This window comes from Pipra filicauda, unplaced genomic scaffold (assembly GCF_003945595.2).
Source record: "Pipra filicauda isolate LSUMZ 115617 unplaced genomic scaffold, ASM394559v2 scaffold192_size1418226_pilon, whole genome shotgun sequence".
Lineage (NCBI taxonomy): Eukaryota > Metazoa > Chordata > Aves > Passeriformes > Pipridae > Pipra > Pipra filicauda.
Genome location: NW_024104301.1, coordinates 896,628 through 918,013, shown reverse-complemented (window position 1 = coordinate 918,013; position 21,386 = coordinate 896,628). Strand labels below are relative to the sequence as shown.

Sequence of the window (21,386 nt, the reverse complement as noted above, 5' to 3'; positions counted from 1 at the left end):
GCAACAATTGGAATTGTCACACATTGATGCAAAGCTCACATCAGTGCCAAGGTAATGCCCTCCTGCTTCAGGCACATCTATCTGTCTCTGCTCTGGTCCATTTTCAGCTCTTGTTGTAAAGGTTTCTTCAACCTCCCTGCACTGGGGTTATAGATCATGGAGATTTGTGTAGGTATTTTCTAGGGTTTGTTATTCTGCAGAACTAGAAGTCAGTCACCAGAGAGAATTAAAGTAGAGTTCAAGGAAAAGAGAAAGAAGGCAGGTTTAGTGACCACAAAACATTCTGTAGAGGAGACACTCTATAAAAGGACTAAATATCCACCCCACCAGAGCACATTTGCAATACACACATTTCTGGCTACTGAGGTACTGTGCCAAACATGGCAGTAAATCCTCAACTGTTTGGCAGATCATCTCAACACAAACATTACTGAAACCAAGGAACAAACGCATCCAAAAAATATTTTTCTAGGATCCACTTGCTAAGGGAGGGCTCAATAAATCTAATTCAAAGTAAGTTGGTACTTCCTGGAAATGCTTAAAGAGTCAAAAATCTTCCTCACCCCAAAATAAAAGAAACAGTTCATTAGAAATACTACAGTTCTCCAGTTCAATTTATAATCTGCTTTGCAGAAACCAAAGCAGCAAGTAGCCCGAGGTGCCAGCACCAGTGGTGAATGTGCACTCAAAGGATTCACTCACCAATTAACATTGATTCTTTCTGGTACTCTTTGCTGAGGTGGCAGCGCTGGGTCACACAGGACACGTATCTCTCCAGAACATACCAGCACATTTCATAGTAGAAAGGATACCGGAATTTGGCGTGCACCTGGAAGCAAGAGCAACACTGTCAGTCCATGGGGAAGGGAGAGAAGTTTGCAGCACAAGGGCCAGTCATCATTGCCATCGTGTTATCAAGAGCACAAACAGTGTGCAGGAGGGGGAGGGGAGAGGGTGGGAGCAGGGAGCTGAATGCCTCCAGCATACGGAATGAGGAGCGAGCCTGCCTGCCTGCCATGACAGCAGCATTTCTTGGTTCACTAATTTGTATCCTCTTGGGGTGGTGGGAGAGGAGAGGGTTTGTGTTCTTGTGAAATCAGGAAGCTGATGGATGGCCCCTACGGAATTATTTACCTGCTGTATAAACATAGGGTGGTCACATACAGATGTTAGTCACTAAAGCTCAAAGTACAGGCGTGGGTTTCCATCCCCTAAACACTAGCACAGGATTCTTATCAAAATGGCAACATTACCTAAATGAGTCAAGCAGGAAACACCTCTTTTGCAATTGTGGTCATCACAACAATTTAATTATATAAATGAATACATAAATTCTTAATTATTGATAACTGCACACTGAAGTAAAAATCCCTTATGTGGTTTACACTGAGTATTTTGATAACAAGTTAGGTTTTGCCACAAACAGAATAAGGACAGAAAAGCAGGATTTTGACAAAAGATCCTGTCAAGCTGTGCACTGTTTCTTAGACCTGTTGTACTCACGCTAAAAGCTTAATTCTCCAACATTAGGCATTTGTGAGAGCATTTCAGATTCAAAAGAAAACAAAGTGGGTTTCCTTCCCTTCCAATATAGTTTTCTATCTGTGGGAGGTCACTGTAGCAAAGAAGAATCTGGGAAGCTCCTAAAATGCAGGAAGATGTGTGTTTTTCTTGTGATTTGTTAAAAATGGATGCCATGTATCCTGCATGCACTTGTACTTTCTCCTGGTGGCACAGAAATCTGCATTTTGCAGGCTCACATGCATGCACTGCACTGGGATTGTAGGAGCTGCTTTAAAACATTCTCTGCATATTAACTCTGCCCTAGCCCAGAGGTGTGCACCCACCTTTAGTGAAAACCTGGACTGCACCAGAAAGGAGCATTACCTTAGAAGAAACAAAATAAAACCAAAACACCACCCCACCCCAGAATACCTGAAAGCCTGAAGTCTAAACAGAACCACAGAAGTTCAGATTCAGCCCTGTCCAAACATCTGTGTGGTGATCAAAGCATCCACTTGAGCAGATCAGTGACTTACTGGAATGCCCATATTTGAAAGCTGTCCCCAAGGTGGACAGCCAAAGAACTTGCCTCTGTTCACCAGGCACAGGAAATACAAACACTTTTAGCAGTAAAACAAAATGTAATAGAGGGAAAATATACTGTATTGTCCCACTAAATATACTGCAGTGTAGGATTTAAATACTCTATGGCAATTCCCAAAAGTTAAGATCTCTTAAATTCAACACAAACACAGCTGGCAAATCTGAACTGCGTGTTGCTATGGATCATGCATCCAGCAATGCTGCACCTTTCCAAATGTTTCCCTGTGCTGTTTGTTACAAAGCACACAAACCAAAAAAAGAAGGGAAAAAAAAGAAAAGGAAAAAAAAAACCCAACCAACCAAACAACAACCCCCTAAATGTGAGAACATTTAACCCCAGGGCCTTTTTGCATCGGAGAAAATTCTTCCTTTGGTTTAGTTATTTGTCATAAAGAAGAGATCAAGTCACTTATCACTATTAGGGAACACAGGGGAAATTAGCCATGCTAAAATATATGCTAATAAAGGAACTCAAATTTTTCCAAGAGAGCACTGCAGGAAACAAAATTTGCAAAGAATTGACTTACAAACAGGAAGCCGCCTTCCACCCCTCAGCCTTCAAAAGGTTTTCAGCCACATGCCTGGGAATATTAAAGACATCATTGCTCAACATTTGTTGACAGATTCTGAGCTTCACCAAATTTAGTTGTTACCAATGTTAATTCAATGTGAAAGACAAGGCAGTAATGCATGCAGTGCTCCCATTATGTATATCAATCTTTAATATTCAATTTGAGTTCCTAATTGCCTCGCTATCAATGTTCCAACCCACAGCAAATCCCTCCATGCCTCTGGAATCCACGGCTTGCCCGAGAAGGCTCTGCTTTTACAAACCTTCAGAAGGAAGAGCTTCTGTAGAGAGAGATGCTGGTGCAAAGATCTACAGAGCCTCCTGCCAGTAAAGCAACTCTTACAGTGCTTTAAAAACTTTTAAGGTTTGCCTTATGGAAAAGTACAGAGGAGTGTGCTCTCTATGATATCCTTGGACATTTATTAATTATAATGGATGGGAACTGCATTATGTGCATGTCCATACTCTTTCCATTGTACACTTACAATGTCAAATGAACCCTTATGGGGAGGGGGGAGGAATAAAAGAAAGAAGGAAAGAAATTAAAAATGTTCTGTGATGAGTTTGAAGTGTAATATCTGATACAGACACTGCCAGAGGACTAAATTCCCCACCAGCAGGGAAATACACTGGATCATCTAATAGGCATTTCCAGCTCTAACTTCTGTGATTAATAATTTACAATCCACTGAAAAAAAAATTTAATTATTCCTGTACAGCAAGAAAAAATCCTCTCTGGAATATGATCCATTTCTTCAGTTCAAAGTGAAATTATTTTACAGACTTATATCCTCCTCCAAAACCAAAACAAAAATCCTCAGCAAGTAAGACACAGGCTTTCCTGAAGAAAGTATTAGTCTTTTCCACAATGCCCATTAAAATCATTACAAACTCCACTTGTGTTTAATCAATCTAATCACAATATTGAAGCAGAATTTCTGATTATTTACAAAATTATTAATCTCTCCACTTGAAATGTTATCTTACATTCCAGAAAACATGATGAATAGCAAACACCATCATCTGTGAGTGACCACCTTACGTATATATTTGGAGTGCCCTTGTCCCTACTCATGTTCAAATATTTTAAGGCAGTTAAATTTAGATGAGTTGGGAGTAAGTTTGACACATTCCTCCTCTTCAGTACCACAGAGCTGTATCCCCCCTATGCTGAATGATGAATCCCTGCTCTGCAGTTCCTCAAGCTGGGCTTGCAGAGCTAAACAGCTTGGCCTGTTTGACTGCCTGTTAATTGGCCTCCAGGAAAGCCAGGCTGCAAAATGAGAGTCTCTACGAACTGTAAGGCTGGAGAATATTTGTTTACCTCAATTGCACATTAGGAGCTGTTTCCGACAATAGACATGTTTTTTATTACTCCTTAAAACTATTTTTAAATGGCTACAAGCCTCTTAAGAAGTCTCCCAGGGGTATGAGGAATTAAGCTAGAATAAGCATGACAAGTATATAAACTAAGCAATTTTATCAGGCTGTAAATCAGCATTACCATTTCAACCATGTATTTATTCTTGTCTGAGCTGCTAAGACAATAACTACACCTAGCATAAAAATTACTTTGAATATCAGCAATCAAAGATGATTAAGCATTACAGAGCAGGTTTAAACACAGTGAAACCTCCATAAAATTGCTCTGTGCAAAATGAAGAGGGGAAGCACACCTGTATTACACTTTGAGTGTGGCAAATTACTTTGTCAATCACATCATGTAATTTACTTCTGTGCTATACACAATGGAAAGATCAATACTGATGAGAAACTCATTTGCAGTATGTTCACACTGGCAAATTTGTGTGAACTGTGTGGTACTGAGTCTGCCAGAGCAGCCAGTGGCTGAATGGAATTATTTCAACAAAGAAATGACAAAATTTGATTGGCAAAGCAAACAATGTAGTACAAACCAGAATCCTGTTTTGAAACCATTTCCCCCTCAAGATTCCTGCATGACATTTTTAGGTTGGGGGGGGGGGGGCTGTTATTATTTCTAAATAACAGTATTGATTTTCCCATCTTTTATCAAACTTCTGTATGCCTTAGATGAACAGCTTCTATTTTCTTTCTGTCCAGAAATTCTTGCTATTCTCCAGCTGTTCACACAGTTCAGTTATTATACACCTGCCTATGAATACAAGTTTTTAAACACAGGTACAGGCTGTGTGTAACACGTTGCCAGCACACGTCAACATCCAACTGCTGAAATCGCTTCTGTGAAGCCCTGGAACCTCTGGGCTTTTGGCTCTCATTGGTCTTTTTTAAAGCACTTAAGTATTTTTGCAAGGAAAATTATAAAGAACTACACAGGCTTCAAAGAAAATCTAAATCAAAACTGATGAGAGTAAAGGACTGATTTGGGATTTCCAAATGTTGCAGTATCCCTTTCCAAAAAAACTGGGACAGGACATTTTAGAGATGCAGATACCCAACTCCCAGAACCTCCCCCCAGGATCAGGATGCCAGCAAATTTTAAAAGGCATTTCAGTGGACCTGGCTGGTAAGTTCCTAAAAGTTACCAAAATATTTGACTGTACAGGGAATTTTGCCTCCTGGTATAAAAAGCTTAGAAGATCAAAGCTGCACCCAACTTCCCAAGGAGAGGGGCCTGACATGAAGCACAACTGAGCAGTAACAACCCAAAATGTGTGATCTTGGGTTGCTCAAGTCTTGTGGGAACAAAATGTCAGCTTTTATACATCTCCAGGAAAAAGAGCATCTCCTTCCCATCTTCCCCACAGACACCAATGGAATTAAATAGTTTCTGGCACTGATCCTTCCTCCCAGTCTACTCCATTTGAGTTTCCTGTGTGCCCATCCTTCCCAGCACCAACAGACCCTCCCCTTAACACCTGCAGTGTGTACTTCCAGCAGGTATTGCTGGTTCTTATTTACAGTCACTCTGAAAACCTTCCTGTGCCCAGCACCTCTGCCAGGCTACAGTGAGCCCCTTCCTGTTTCTGCCACCTTCACTTTTCCCTATCCAAATCCTTTACATTTTCTTTAGACCTTGATGCTCTTTCTTGGGACACCTATTCAAAGCCAGGCTGAATCCACTCTGGTCTCTACTCCTGCTCTCTGCTCTCCCTGTCTTCTAATTCCCCTAAATTTCAGCTTTTGTCTTCGTGTCTCTTCCACTAAGAATTCATTTTCTGCTAAATATTTCTTCTCTTCATTAAAGTCACTCCAGGAAACCAACTGCTCCCACCACTGTTTTGCAATGTGAAGATTACCAGGCCTTCTACCCCCTGCAAAGTCAGGGAGGCTGGGAGGAGGACACCCTTCCTCCCACTGAGATGTACTTCAGAATAACATATTTGCTTCAGGCCTATGCACTCTCACTGCAAAGAAAGCAATCTGGGGTGAAAGCCCACTTGGAGCCAGAACCGTGCCCTCTTTAGAGGTGCACAACACTGAACTGCACTGATGTCCACAATGTACTGGTTTAAGATTTTTTCGCGAAGAATAATTGCAATTACCTGCCATTTTGCCAGCCAAAATCTCCATTAACACCACAGCTGGCATCTGTGCCAGTGATTCACCAGTACTGTCTCAGTGCAAGGCCTCCAAAAATGTCCCCATCTGGATTTGCACATACCTCTGGTCCACTAAAACGGTGGCACTTCCTTCAGATTCTGCTGCTTTATGAAACTACAAAGGATATGATGACTCTGCGTCCTGTTTACTAACCAAGGATAAAATTTTCACTCCCAACTAAGAGGAGGCACAGTAACCTCCAACCTCTCCATCAGGCAGATGCTACAGCCACATGAACATTACAATGTTCAGATTATTGTCCCACCCCAGACTCTTTGCTCCAAGAAAATCTTGCACAGTATCGAGTCACTGGAGAAGAAAATCCTGCCAGTTACAGAAGTCAGTTCATACACAACTTCTGTGCAGCTTTGTCAGTTCAGCTGTGGACAGCAGAACCATCCCAGTGCCATTGGTTCTCCAGGCTCAGGTATCCCAGGTGTGCACAGAGATGATAAGCAGGGGGTCACCAGAAATCCTGGTACAAAGGTCTGTGAAGTGCAATGTGTTTTTATGCAAAAGGGAAGGTGTTTTATGAAAGTTTAACAGGCAGACAAAAGACACAGAAGGGACACATCTGTGGGAAGTAGGGAAAAACAGATGAGTACATCCCACTAAAAATAAACCAACATTTGAAAGTCTCATTACTTCGTGTTTACCTCTTGTTTCAACGACTCTGACACAGAGATCCCGTCAGTTGTTGTTTGTCAGGAGGGAATACGAGAGAGAGACTATGACAGATCAGTCACAAAGAAGTGCTCAGTTAAAAAGAGAATCAAGTGTCCTTACCCTTGTTCTGTCCTCAATCTCATAGATGCGAAGCTGCATGGGAACATTAAAGCTATGCAGGATATTTCCACCAAACACCAGAGAATCTACTGGAGTATAAACCGCGTGTATCCACCCTAGAGAGGGAAAGCAAACAACTGAGAATGCCTCGTGCTACGTAGTGTTACAGAGCAATTTATCATCAAATTTTAACAACCCCCTGAGCCCCACTGTGCAGGAGATGAGAGGGTAAAGCAGTGAAAGGTTAAATGGGATGCTCATAGCCCCACTTCAGGACCAGTCACAGCAGAAGGGCATCTTGTGATGTACCACCCTCTGTAAATCGGGTTCTTCTATTTATTCACCAAACAGTTACAGTGTTTACTGAGCACACTCAAGCTTGTGACTCAACCACATCCATGACTAAGAAGTAAATTCAGTCTGTTTGATACACTCAGGCTCTCAGACGTATCTCCTGGCACCTCCAGCGGGGCTGCAAACCATGTCAGCAGTGGTGGGGCAAGGGCTGTGGGACTGGACTGAGGCACAGCAAACGTCCTTCACACCAGCACCAGAACACACAACTTCAGATGTCTGAAATGTCAACCTGCCAGCCCTCCTTCAGAGGTGAAAGTTTCACCTCCTTTGATCAACTTCCTGAAGTAACTGAGAAATCTTTTTGGCTGAAAGCCCCAAGTAAAGGGATTTAACATTTCTATTACTGGAGCTGATAAGGCTGTTCTGATCCAGTCCCACAAGGGACTGAATTCATTCCACAGGCTCCAAAGAATCTTCTATCACAACGAAAATCCAGGCACAGCAATTCAGGCAGCCACACACCAGCTCTTCTGCCTCTGCATTGTTTGCTTGGTCTGTCAGGAGCTGAAGCTCTGGCTATGCAAGACTGTAGCCTCTGATCTCTGCAGTGAAAAAGGAATTGATCCTGCTAATGATCTGGGACCCACAGAGACCTGACACTTTTTTTTTCCCCTTCTTTTTTTTTTAATGAAAAGCATTACAATTTATAAACCAGCAGACAGCAAAGCAACATGGGGGGCGGTCAATTTTCTCCTGACTGTGCAGTACTTTCCATTAAAGCTGTGGCAGCTCTCCTTCACTTCCACATCAGTGAGGGAGCAGGGAAATGCCATTCAGCCTAGAGGGTTCCCCAGCTAGCAGCCACAAAAGTGCCCCTCCACAACAATCTTTCGACCATAAAGGCCTGCAAGGCTCTACCTGAGAAGTCCTTGAGCCACAGCAGATGGCGGGACTGAGGCTTTCATTTAAGGGCATGTTGGTAGGAGAGAAATAGGAAGGAGAAAAAATCAACACTAGAATTTTCCCTCTGGAAACACAGGCCCAACCCTCTGGATACGTTATTTTTCTGAATTTCAGAATCAGGGAATGGCAGAGGTGTGGAAGGGACCTCTGGAGGTCCAGCCCCCTTCTTGAGCAGGACCACCCAGAGCCAGCTGCACAGAACTGTGTCCAGCTGGCTCTTCAGGAGCTCCTTGGATGGAGACTCCACAGCCCCTCTGGGCAGCCTGTTCCAGGGCTCAGTCAATTCCCAGGTCTGATTCCACACACCCAATGTGACACATATAAAACCAGTGGGTGGCTCATGGCTCTGGCAGCTCATGGAATTATTGCACCTTTCCTGCTTCAGTCAGGATAATTTCAGCTGCAGAGTCACTCACAATGATCCAGCCTGTTTATTACTTCCAAATCAAGAACAATCAACTAGAGAGGAATGTGGGTTTTTTCATATAAGGGTAGGTTGGCAACTACATACATGAACATTATAAAAGCTTCACAGCTGAAGGAGTTCAGCACCTCACATGAAATACATCAGTCTGTACTAAGAGCAAACTACTAGAAAAATAAATTATCTTCCTGATCTAGTCTTTGGGAAGGAAAACAGATCCAAGGTCAAAGAAGTTGGAGTCACTGCTTCCACTGGGTAATCAAAGACTTCTGTGCCTGGAGGAAAGAATGGAAGCCATGTGCTGAAGCAAATCTCTTGCTGGGTCCCCAAAGCAATTCATTGGCTCGGTGCTGAAACACAGGGTAGGTCTGTGTGACAATTCACCTTAATTGTCAGGTTTAAAGATGAACAAAATGAAGCTCGAAAAAGTGAGTGGTGGCAGAAGACAGCTCAGAAACAGCCAGTTATCAGAACACTGGAGAGCCCCCACCACCACTTCCCATTGCAGCTCCCTCAGCAGAGGTGTCGATGTCCAACCACACTGGAACCGACAGATGCAACAAGTTATTTTAATGGAATGAGCAACATCATTCAAGATACAATTTGATATCTGATATTTACAGCTTAAGTAAAAGGAGTAGCTGAGCAGAAGCCTGGCTTTCTAGTCCTATATGAAAGGTTAAAAGGAGATATCCCTTCATTTTTATATCAAATAAAATGAAATCCCATCAATGCAGTTGTTCTTTGAGTGGATGCTTCTACTGCAACCACACAGTAGCCTCCTCCTACAAATTGTATTTTCTCAGTGAAAATTTCATGCTGGAGTGCAGCTGGTTTCATTGTTTCCTGCTCTTTGGGCTTCACTCATCACACCTTCCCTGACCTCTCCACTCTGCCCCCACTAGATGCCAAGGATCTTTGTATCTGCTAGACTTTCTTGGCACTAGTCCCAATATTTCTGGGAGAAATGTGAAAAGATCTATCACTGGCTTGAGCCAATGCTCCAACAAACGGTGTCCCAGCCCTGATAAGTGCTCAGCAGAAAGATAATAAACACAAATATAGTTTTGAACATCCATTGTTACAGAGCTGATACAGGTGCAAAACTAAAGTCTTCCTTAAATTATCTGAGACAACCTCTGGTTCCGTGGATAACATCTTTAATTCCCTACTTGCATTTATAATACAGGACTAATCATCTTAGAAACAATTAGTGCCTTCAACAATTAGTGCCTTCAACTGCCAGCTTCTGAACTAACTAAATATAAGGTCCTTCAAGATGCAAGTATTTCTAACAGCAAGACTGAAAATACTGCTAAATACTGTTAATGACACAGTTCTCAATATAAAGACCCTACAATAACGCAGCCCTAAAATCCACCAGAGTTGGGAAAATAAAAATAAACCAGAGACCAAGCAACAGACTCAAAGTCCTGGTAAGTAAAGTTCCTACCCCTGCCAAAGCATGGAACAGGATGATTTCCAGGCACAGCTCAGAGATGGGTATGGATGATGCCTGTGGGTACCATCCCTTCACTGCTGAGCACAGAGCTCAGTCCCAGGGAATCCCAGATCTCCAGCAGTTCACGTGCTCCCACAGGCAGGATCCAGCTCACAGCCCCTCTGCCAGCTACAGGACACAGCCCTGCCACAGGAGTCACCTGCACACAAAATAGATTTTGGCCACTCAGCTGTACAGGGTGTTTCAGTCACACTGTATCCCAAAATAGCTTCCACTTGCCTGAGGAACGTCCGTGCATAATTGAAACTGCAGAGGCACAAACGCCAAGAGGTGTATTCCAGGGACACAGGACAGAATGGGCAAGGTTAGACAAAAAGGATGGGAGAATTGACCAGGCAGAAAATCCCAGGAAGATGGACACAGGCGTTACAAAGGAAAAAAAAAACATTGAAATCTCCTGTTCTAATATTAACAAGGCTGTGTACAGAGAAAAACTGGGAGCCAGCACCAGAAAAGTCGAAGTAGGAGGAAACAGAGATGAGCAGAACACAGGAAACAGTTTCCATCAGGGTAATATATTGTGGAAATGAGCTCTGAGAACAGAGAAGCTTGGATGGCACATTCAATCCATCCCCACAGCTTAGATACAGCACGACTCAGAAATAAACTGAGGAGGATGAATGTTCATTGTGACCATTTGCAAACAAGAACACCCATCTTCTCAGCTCCCCAATTACTAAGGTTTTTAGAGAGGAAGATAAACCTCCAGAACAGGAGAAAGCTGCACGTATGTGTCAGACAAAAGAGCAGCCAAGGGGTTTCTTTTGGTGTCATCCCCACCACCACATCCCCTGCCTCACCTTCACCTGTGCCACTGCTTTTCATCAGATGAATCGACAGCTCTGTTGCCATGTGTGATCACATCACCCTGTGCTGAACAGCCTGTCATCTGTGCTCATGTGTGTCTGACTTCCAGCTCTCACAGCAGCACCTTGCCACAGAGCCTCCAACACAGACACCTCTGAACTGAGTTCCTCAGTTCTCTCCTCAGGGACTGCTTTCTGCTGCTCACACAAACCCTGGCACTGCTGCACAACCCTCTGTGTTTCATGGCTTAGTACAAGACAGGAGATAACACCTCACCTCTTGGTCACTGTCTCAAAAACTGTAACATTGTCAAAAACAAAAAAAAAAGGAACACAGAGTAAAATGCCACAAGTTCAGTTTTATCCTTCATGTTAAAAAAAAAGCACTGGAGCAATATCAGAACAAATGGATTAAGGACTGAAAAAGTCAAAAGTCAGTGGAATAAGATATTATTAATTTTTGGTTGAAAGCCACAAACAAAAGCACCTGCTAAATACCACCTAAAGCAACAATTAAATCCTGCAGATGAAAGACATACATTGTGGCTTCAAGGACTAGTCATGAACTAGAAAACTCTTCCTCATGGATACCAGCCTCAAACCAGCCTGTGCTGATATCAGTGACGAGGGAGGGAAGGTGGAACCAACCCGTCCTTCCTCCCCTGGGAGCAGAGCTCTCCACACCACACGCCAGCACCAGGCTCAGCCAGAGGGGATGTGTGGATCTGGGAGTGCAGACACTGCACACTCACGGCTCACAGCCCTCAAGTCAAGCCTCAACAAGAAGCCCATCCACTTATGGTTTTCTGAAGCTGATGTTTTTTATTTCAGTTCTTGGGGATCAGTAAGTGCTTCTTCCTTCCCAAAACAATCCTACTTTATGAAGCCAAGCCAACACTGAGCAGGAATTCTATTCAGGAGGCTCAGAAATGCTCTCAGCTGATTTACAGTTATGAATTATTCCACCACTCCTAAGATACTTGAATATTTAGATGTTATCATCTCTAGTAAATCAAGAAGGTAAAATTAACAGTAACAAACGTTTTTCTGAACAGTTAAAAGACATGATCTCATTATCGTTTGAATTTTATAAAACAAGTATTATTAAACATTGCAAACTTGTTAGAAGACTTCAGTGGGCTGCAAATTCCTACTCAAGGATGCAATCATCCATCTGAGAATAATGAAAAGGAATATTAACTTACAAAGCTACGGGGCAAACAGCCTGCAAGCTCCAAGACAAAACTATGGTGAATCTGTTTCCATTAGTAACTGAACAGATATTTTCCTTCGTGATAAAGAAGTCACACACATCTTCCTGCAATTCTACAACAACTTGGGGTGGAAAAGATGAAATATGTACACCTCAAAATTAAAAAGTGACTAAAGAGATAACCTGAGAGTGGGCACTGCCAGTAAATGAAACATTATTTCACTCATCTCCAAAGAAGAATGACTGCATCGTAATAGTGCCCACAGCCCAACACATCAAGGAAAGATCATGTTTACATTTTTAAGGTTAAAAAATTACTAATTTTGCCCTGACAGTACAAGTAATACAGCAACTCTCAATCTTATATCATTTGTAAGAATTAGGTAGAGCACTGCACCAGGTATAGAACCAAAAATCCAACATTATGCTGTCAGCTTCCATCTGAAAACAGACACTCAGGCAAAAAACCTCTCCTCTTTGATCCTCTCCAGATCTTCATCACTTGATCCTCACTAAGGTTCCAGGCACGGAGCTTCCATTAGTATCAGTGGAAGCTCACAGAATGGGAAAAGCTGAACAGCAACCAGAAATAGCCAGGCAGCTCTGCAGCCCCAGCACAACACCCTGCACAAAATTTACCAGTCAGATTTTAATAGCCTGTCATTCTCCTTGCTACAAAGACTATGTGCCACCTTCTGGCCCCCTCACACAATAATCCATCAAACTCTCACTGGCACAGCAGAGGTGACCTAAGACCGCACACTCGTAATAGGCAGAATCCCACTGTTATCCACTGAGACAGCATCTGAAACACTTTGAATCCTTGCAAATAGCTGCCTGCAGTCTACACAGAACATCTCTTTCTGTCCACTTTCCTTCCCAAGAACATTCATCTGAGAAAGGTCATTATTTCTGCATTTGACTGGAAATAAGAACTTTGGAGCACTCTCAGGTTACCATCATAATCGCCACGGACCAACGAGGATATTTTGTTAGACTGTGGCTCGTTCTTCAGCTCTCAAGAAATTAAGAGAGACTCTAACAGCACGTTTCCATGCCAAAGGCCCCAAAGTGCAGTATAAAGAACATAAGAAAAATAAAAGCTTACTCCTCAGTGGAATGCTGCCAGTCTCGAGGTGAAACACAACTGCTGTAAAATTGCAGCAACATGAGGGAGAAGTTTGAAGAGGAACCAGAAAGGAACATCATCCAGTTGACAGTCAGCTATTCTGTCTGGATTTTGATCACAGGAATGTTGATTAAATCAGCACTGCAAAAGTCTTCTACAATATCTAATGGCAGTCCAACATCTCATCTCTTCCATGTGCTTCCATGTACTTAAAGCTACATATTTGAAAATCCTACAGTAAGATCAGCAGAGTCAACCCAAGTTGTAACCCATCCTGGGAAAAAAACAGATTTCTGCAGAAAGAAAAAATAATCATTTACTGACACTGGTAGCAACTATGGCTTCCTGCCCTCTTGAACCTTCAGCTGGTCTAATATCTTGAATCTAATCTGGCCATAAACTTCAGCATGGCACAACATGGTGTATTTCTCAATCAACAGTTATGCTGACACCCGTTATATTAATGGCAAAGGCTTGGTTCTGAGTTGATTTTATCACTTTACCACAGACTTTACCAGAGTTATGATCCTTTACTCACCAGTGGGAACCAGTAAAGTGGGCGGTGAGAACTTGTAACGGTGCAGGGCTTGTGTGGAGCCATCCTAGGGGACCACCAGGAGTTCAGCTGGGACTACATGAGGCCCCTCACACAGTACCCCTCAGAATCCCAGCTTACTTCCCCCCCTCCTCACATTTAGGAAGAACTCCTCAAATGCTTCAAGAGGCACCTTGGCCCATAACAACTCACTGTGCTGACAATATTGGGCTCAATTCCTCCTTGATCCCACAGTTCAGATCGTGCCTCTCAGTGCCTTGCAGGGTTAGAAGCACAGGTTTAAACTTAATCCTGAAAGGATGATGGCAGTGATGGAGAGGAAAATACCCTGAGGCCCTGGTGAGCACTGTAATTATGCCTTCTGTAAGAATGATTCCCATTCTTGGCCAAGTGGTTTGTAGTTTCAGGGATTTACTGGATCTACTGCTGATCCCAGATTCTCAGGGAAACCTTCCATTTCCCACGAGCCTCTGATCTCTCACTCCCCCACAGGTCTTCCTACAGTCTTCTCTGACTACTCCATCCTCACACTGCTATGGTACAATATCATTTCTAGGACCACTCCCAAAAATTACTCGAGAACAGAAGCAGAGCAGGATATATTTCAGTCCTTTGCTGAAATGTTCTCCATTCACAGTCCAGCGGAGCACTAAATCCTCTACACTTCCTGTGACTAAACCTGCAATTAGAAGGTATTCCCTTGTGGATGAGTTGAGCCTGGTCAGGAGTTTATCAGGCTCAACTGAAAATATGGGACACACTGGTTTTACAGACACCAATAAACAGAACCTAAACACTATGAACACTTCTAAAGCACATAAAAAACACTTCCAAACATTAACTAACATGGTATGTGCACAAACCAGAGCAAAGAGGTCATAGGAACTGACCTGTTTTACACAGCTGTGCTCAACTCACTGACCTGGAACAGCCTTTAATCAGGCATTTCCATACTCTTAAAACAGAGACAGAAATAATGCTCTTTCACATAAATAAGAGATTTGCAAGTAAGTTTTCTGAACAAAGTACAGCAGAGCAAAAACCCTTGAATCTATGAGGTGCTTAGACAGAAATTATTCATAAATGCTTTTCAAATGTGGCACAGAGCCTAAAATGTCTGAGGTGTTGGCGTTTCTGTACTTGGGGCTTTCCTAAGAAAACAGAAACTACTGTCAAAAACCCATTTGGAATCACTTTGTGTCAGACACCATGTTACAGCTGTGTCCTGTCCAAGCTCTCACAACCTGCAGTATTCCAGCTGCTGAGCATGACTAAACTGACATGCAGAAAGTCTTATTTGGAGGAGCCTTTTCACAGGAGGATGAAGATAAATACGAAGATGCAGTAATGGGATCTGAGCAAACAGCACAGCCACACTCAAACACCCAGTTCAAACAGTAACAGCACATTCTGACCTGTTCCAAGGGAAGATCTAATTCCTTTAATGGATTAACTCCTCCACCCTCAAAGTCATTTTGCCTGTCAGTCCCAGGCTGATTCTTACCAAATACTTACAAATGTGCACATTTGGGGCCTTCAACTGATCCCAGCAGTGCTCCCCAGCTGGGAAGAACATTGTCACTGTCTCTGCATGACCTGCATTGTCTTTAAGGCTAAAAAATAATAATCCTATCTCCACAGAGTAATTAATTCTAGAGCTGAAAAACTACCAACCTATCTTTCTGTCATGTAGAAAGTCTACCTATACTTATCTCCCTGGTAAGATCTACCTAGACAGAGGCAATGTGTTAAATCATTATAAATAAATGTACAGTCCCATAACAGTCAAGGAAAGCAAAGTCTGATATCGTCTTAAATGAGGAGTGTTACACATTCCACCATCATTAATCCAATTTAGGCAGGAGCAGAAAGGGCTGAAGCCACCAGCCTTCAAGGCAGCAACTATTTGGTGGCTTTGCAAGATGAGCCTGGATCATGCAACACAGCTACTGAGGTGGGCAGGAGTGTAAAACTGAGGGTGGCTGGGCTGCTGGAAGATTTCCAGGTTCAGCACAGTCTCCATCGACAGAAATCCAAAGAGTTATAACAATAAAACTGTTTCCCCAAGAAGCAACCCCGAGGGAGCACAGCACCTGCTCTTCCAAGGACTGGAATCTCCCTAGAGTTCCATCAGGGAAGTGAGACCCACCTCTGGTTACAAATAGAGGCAAAGAAGCCAGTTACTGAACTGCAGGTGAAACCTGCCAGAAGAGACCACAAAAAGAGGAAAACATCTTTCCCAGCAAACTTCCAACAGCAGTCAGTACGACTCTGGGGAGGAGTGGTGCACTGACAACCCCAGAGGCCCAAGTCCTCTCTCCCCCAGTACTGCACAAGTGATCACTGCACAGATTCCTCACAGCACATTTTCCATAAGTCTTAATATCTGGAAAATGAAGTGCATTCAGTCCTTCGCCTTCCTTCTGCCACAGCTAATAAGGAGGTCAGTACAGGGTTTAGGTGTGAAGAATTGTTTCACGGAGAACTGTTAGTCAAACACAACCCCAGTGATTCCAAAAAATTAGTTCCCAAGAGATACCTGAAGGAATGAAGAACGTGTAGCCTTGTTTCAGCTCAATTCTTTGGCACCGTTCCACCCTGTCTCCCAGAAAGATATCACTCTGCTTTCCTGAGAGAACCCATTCTTCATAAAGTTCTAGATTCTGCAGAGTGGGCGGAATCAGCCAGAAGATCTAAAAATAAAATGAAAATTTAACTATTACCAACAGTCAACAAAAATAAATAGCTGAGAGATCCCACCAAGGTTATCCTGTGTTAGACAAATGAGCCACTTTCTGCATAAAATCCTGGTTTTCCAGGTGTTGTACACAGAGGCACACACACAGACAGCAGCAGCAATTAGTCCATGTTGTGGAAGTGGCTGGATAACTGTCAGTTGTCATCTCTCTTCCAGAAACATCTCACTCAGAAGATGCCTGGGGTTTACCTGCAGGTCAAAACAGTGTGTTGGTACAGTACAGCTTCACTGGACTACAGAGATAGTACTTCACTGGACTACAGGATCTGCACCACAGATTTATTTCAGTTCCCACCATACACTGTCTATACTACAATTGGGGAAAACATCCTAACGCAGAGAAGATGTGAATGTAGCCATACACACTGTGTATTTAAACACTACTGCATCCTGTAATATTTCAGTTCTGGCATACTGTGCCTGTGCACACTACAGGAACATGGAATTCTGAAAGGAACAGAAGCTCTAGCTACAGAAGGAGACTTGTGAGGGCACTCTGACCCAGCAAGGGTACACACAGCCACATCTCCCTGCAAAACGCTTCTGGACCACACAGCAAAAGCACCACCAACACAAATAACACATTTGGTATTTCAAATAAATCACTCATTTGTTTCATAACGGTGAGTGACGTCCTTCTAGTTCAGCAAACTCTGTGTGTATCACTATCAACACAGCTGCTGAAACAGACTGAGAAAAAAAGAAGAAAAAAAGAGAAAGCAACCCTTCCCCTCCATAAGAGGCACAGACAAATAAAAACAAATATCAAATAAGGTTCACCTACCTTCCCCCCACGGAAAACGTGATACCACACTGAAGTGCCACCAAAATCAATATGAAAATCAGTGAAGCATCCTTTCACACTCATCAAACAGTACCTGCAAGCAGAGTGAAGGACAAAAATGAATCAGTCTGAAACAGTATTTTTCACGTCTTGATTTGCAGCGGTTAACTGTGTGTGCAGTGCTGCTTCCACCAATTAAGTTTCTGCATTTATAGTACAGTGATTTGTCTCGTGAATCTAACGAGGTTTCTGCTGAAAAACGCGAATCTCCACGTCTGAGTTTGCTGTTCATACGAGAGGAACGAAAGCCTTCAGAGTTAAGGAATGGAAAAACATTAAAAGTGAGGCTGTTCAGAAATATTTCTTATGCCACTGCCAGTCCCCGGGGTGATCTGTTTAACGCTCTCCGTCACCGCTCGAGAGACACAACCTGCACCAAGAGTTGTACACAAATGGCTTCAAAGAGCAAAGTTTTGAAAAATCTAATTTGCCTATAAATCCTCCTGAGTGTTCTTTACCTACTTGCCACTCATGCCATTTTTGCAAGGACTGGGGGACAGAAACCTCGTTTGGCAAACTAACTCCTTTTTGTTCACATTTCTAGGCATTTCGGCATCAAAATACATAAAAGACCCAGCTGGCAGCAACGCTAAGGATCAAATCCACTATTTTTTATGCCGTCTGGATACAGGCTTTGAGCAGTTTAAAGTCGGCATTGCTGGAAAAAGACACAAGAGCTGTGTTCTGGCTGCAGGAATCTCCAGGCTCCAGCCACCATCTGTAACTAATGGCCGAATCACAGCCGCCCTCCTCACTGTAGGCACCTTTGCAAATGCAGGAAACACACACCACTTAACCCACTAACCTCTTTTCCTTGTTCCGGTCTCCGTTTCATGGCTTTTTTTTTTTTTTTTTTTTTTTTTTTTTTTTTTTTTTGCTTTGCTTTGCTTTGGTTTTTTAAGGGAGTTATGGAAACACCACCGGAACGGGATTTGGAACAAAAAAAAAAAAAGAAAAAAAAAGGGGTTTCATTTAAGTGTGTCTTTTTCTGCTCACAGGCAGGTAGGAGAAGCTCAGCAGTATGCAGCCGGCGTGCAGAAGTCCCTGTAGATGATAGGCTGGGAAGGACCTTACCATGTGTCTGCAGAAGGCTGGCAAATCAGAGCCACTCTGGGTCCATAAGAGCCGCTGCCTAGCAACCACATCCCGAGCCAGAGTTGACAGAATGATACGCAATGCTGTCATGAAGACAGTCAATTTGTGCGCTTCAAAAAAGGTCCTGCGCCTTCATCTCACAATTAAAACCTCTCCTTGTGCAATTACACGTCTCTCCTCTTGCCCACTCTGGAATTTTTTTAATTTTTTTCCTAATCCTTCAGAAGCAGGAAGAAGCTTTTGCTGCCCCTGGGGTATTTCAGATGCTTCAAAAATCACAGCTAGCCAAGAAGCTGTCTACACTCTCAATATGCTCCATTTCAAAATATGAGTCCTTCCCTCCCAAACACTTTTTTTTTTTAATTTCTCCTTTTATGTTTTCTCTACCAAGATGTTGTTGATTACAAGTCAGATAGAATTTAAAAACAATAAAAGAAGCCCAGAAAGGAAGTTGCCTTTCTTCCAGCCAAACTGCAAAAAGTCACAGATTGAATAATTATTGCTCATTAAGGAAAAAAAAATCAGCATGGTAATTCTCAGTTTGTGGGCAGTGCTGAGTATTAGAGGTTCATGTTGTTTTAAAGTAAAAAAATTCAAATCCTTATAGAGTCAATTATTTTCAGTTTCCAAAAGGTCAGATGTAAAATATATCACACTAACAAAAATTTTCTAGACAATTTTTCTACCAACAATAACCCGTTGAATTAAGATATTCTGAAAGAGCAAACATGGCCTGAGCATTAGCTGGTTTTAGTTATTCCTCAGTAGTCAACAATCTAAACCTGAAGCAGTCGATCTGCTTGTGTTCAGAGAGGAAATAACAGGATTGAATCCCATCAAATAAACGCACTTAAAATTTAGTTTTGTGAGAAAACACCAAGGCAGGTATAAGTGTGAACACTCAACTCTTTCTTACCCTTGTTTTCCCCCATTTTGCCTCTGTTTTCTTGAAACTCCTCTAAACACAATTACCAATGAAGATGGTTTTAGTGAAAGAGCCACATATGGTGATTAAGAAAAACCTACAAAGCCTTTGGAAAATAAACCAGTTTTTCCTTCCATCCACAAGCGAGCCATGCCTTAATTCTGCTGTTAATCTCCCAGGCCTGCTTTTGTCCCAGCCCAGCAGCTCCCGGGCGGCTCAGGAGCCTGCGGGAGGATCTTCCGCCATCCAGCACTCCCCTGGTTGCCAGAGTCTGGCACAATGCCTTTGCATTGACCTCTACAGCTTCCTCTTCCAATGTACACCGCAGTCACATGGTCCCAGCACAGCTCCATGCCACAGCTAATCTCAGGCACCGCTCTGCTCCAGCCTCAGCCAGCAGCTTCTCGTCACCAGCAGCTGCTAATTTGGGGGACGACTCAACTTTTTGGGGTTTTTCATAAAACCAATAAAAAAAAAAAAAAAAAGGACAGGGGGAAAAAAAAGCCATAACACAGCTTCCATGTTGAAAGAAATCTAGGAACTACATCTCACTGCATGCTGTGGTCACAGAGCTCTGGGCCAAGCAGGTACAGTGGGTACAGGAACACAATCCCACATCGGGCATAGGGACACAACCTGATCAGAGTTACACCCTGAAAACACAGGTGACGCAAAAGATGCCCCAACTTTAATATTTTCACAACTGCTACCACATCCAATCCCTGCCCACTCCACTTTATCTCCCTGCACAGCCTCAGTCAGGGTTTTAAAACATGCAGCTGCTTGTAATCTGTTGTGGGGGAGCTTCCCTTCCCCACTGAAGAGTTTGGTTTATGTTCTCCACAAGGCTGAAATTGTTTGATTTAATGTATTGTTATTTTGAAAGAAGGATTTGTGGTGTGGAGAAATGGAGAACTTTCCCCCCCACACCCCCCCAAAAAAAACCCCAAACACCTGGGGAAATTTGTTAGAGAAATGATGCGAAGAAATATGGAGTAACCTGCAAACTCACGGGGAAGAACAAACACGGAGATCCAGAAAAAAAAAAAAAAAAAAGAGAGAGGGAGATGATACAAACGAAGCTAAACCACTAAGCAAACACAGCGAGCTGGGAACACAGAAACAACACAGACACCGCTCCATAAGCCAGCGCAGAGACCACACTCCCAGGCAAACCCACAATGCACTCGCCACGCATCGCTACAAACCCGCAAGCAAACAGAGAAACAAAGACAGCGAGAGCCGCGCCAGGATGCGAAGGCACGGCCGGGCAGGGCGGGCAGCGATCATGCACATGGGCTCGGGGAGACGCGAGCGGACGCACAGGCAGCAGCATTACCCTGAGCTCAGCTCCTTCTCTCCCGCAATAGGCACCGCGCACCATACGGCTCTATTCCCTCTGGCATTGCGAGGGCTCCCCTGCCACTGAGCTCAGCCCATAAACCACTCCCAAACCCCAGCAGAGGCTTCTGTTTTTTGTTCGGGCCAATGAGAAAAGTATAGCTCACTCTTCCTTCCTCCCAGGAGCAGCGCCGGCTGGTTGAAATCCCTGAGCCTGAAACCGAATACCACAGACCCATGAGCCAACTGCAAGTGCCAGCGCGGGGAAAGGCGCGGGCCTGGCTCCTCATCCCCGCGCGGGAGGGACGCTCCCGGCGGTGGGAGGAGGGCGGCCCCCGGCAGCATCCCGGCACCGCGGGGCCCCTTCTCCCGGGCCTGGGCGCGGGAGCTGGAAGGAGACGGCAGGAACAAAAGCTACCTCGGGGCGCCTCGGCCCGCACCGACAGCGCTCCCACACTGGGGCCCTGCAACTGGAAGCCACAAATTGCGCCGCAAGACAAAAGAAAC

The 21,386-nt window shown here is 43.6% G+C and overlaps 1 protein-coding gene across 6 annotated transcripts in view; it reads right to left on the bottom strand.

Annotated features, from left to right (window-relative positions):
- KDM2B (lysine demethylase 2B) overlaps positions 1-21,386 on the bottom strand; it is a 117,083-nt gene that overhangs the window by 54,513 nt on the left and 41,184 nt on the right. For 4 of the 6 annotated variants that reach the window (XM_039380323.1, XM_027739770.2, XM_027739774.2 and 1 more), the window contains 4 exons: positions 17,459-17,552; positions 16,456-16,609; positions 7,007-7,122; positions 703-829 (listed from right to left, as the gene is read on the bottom strand). In XM_039380323.1, the coding sequence (XP_039236257.1) occupies positions 703-829; positions 7,007-7,122; positions 16,456-16,609; positions 17,459-17,552 (491 nt within the window). Of the gene's footprint in view, positions 1-702; positions 830-7,006; positions 7,123-16,455; positions 16,610-17,458; positions 17,553-18,323; positions 18,363-20,877; positions 21,108-21,386 lie in introns of those variants that run through there. The other 2 variants (XM_039380324.1, XM_039380325.1) reach the window with 2 other exon arrangements.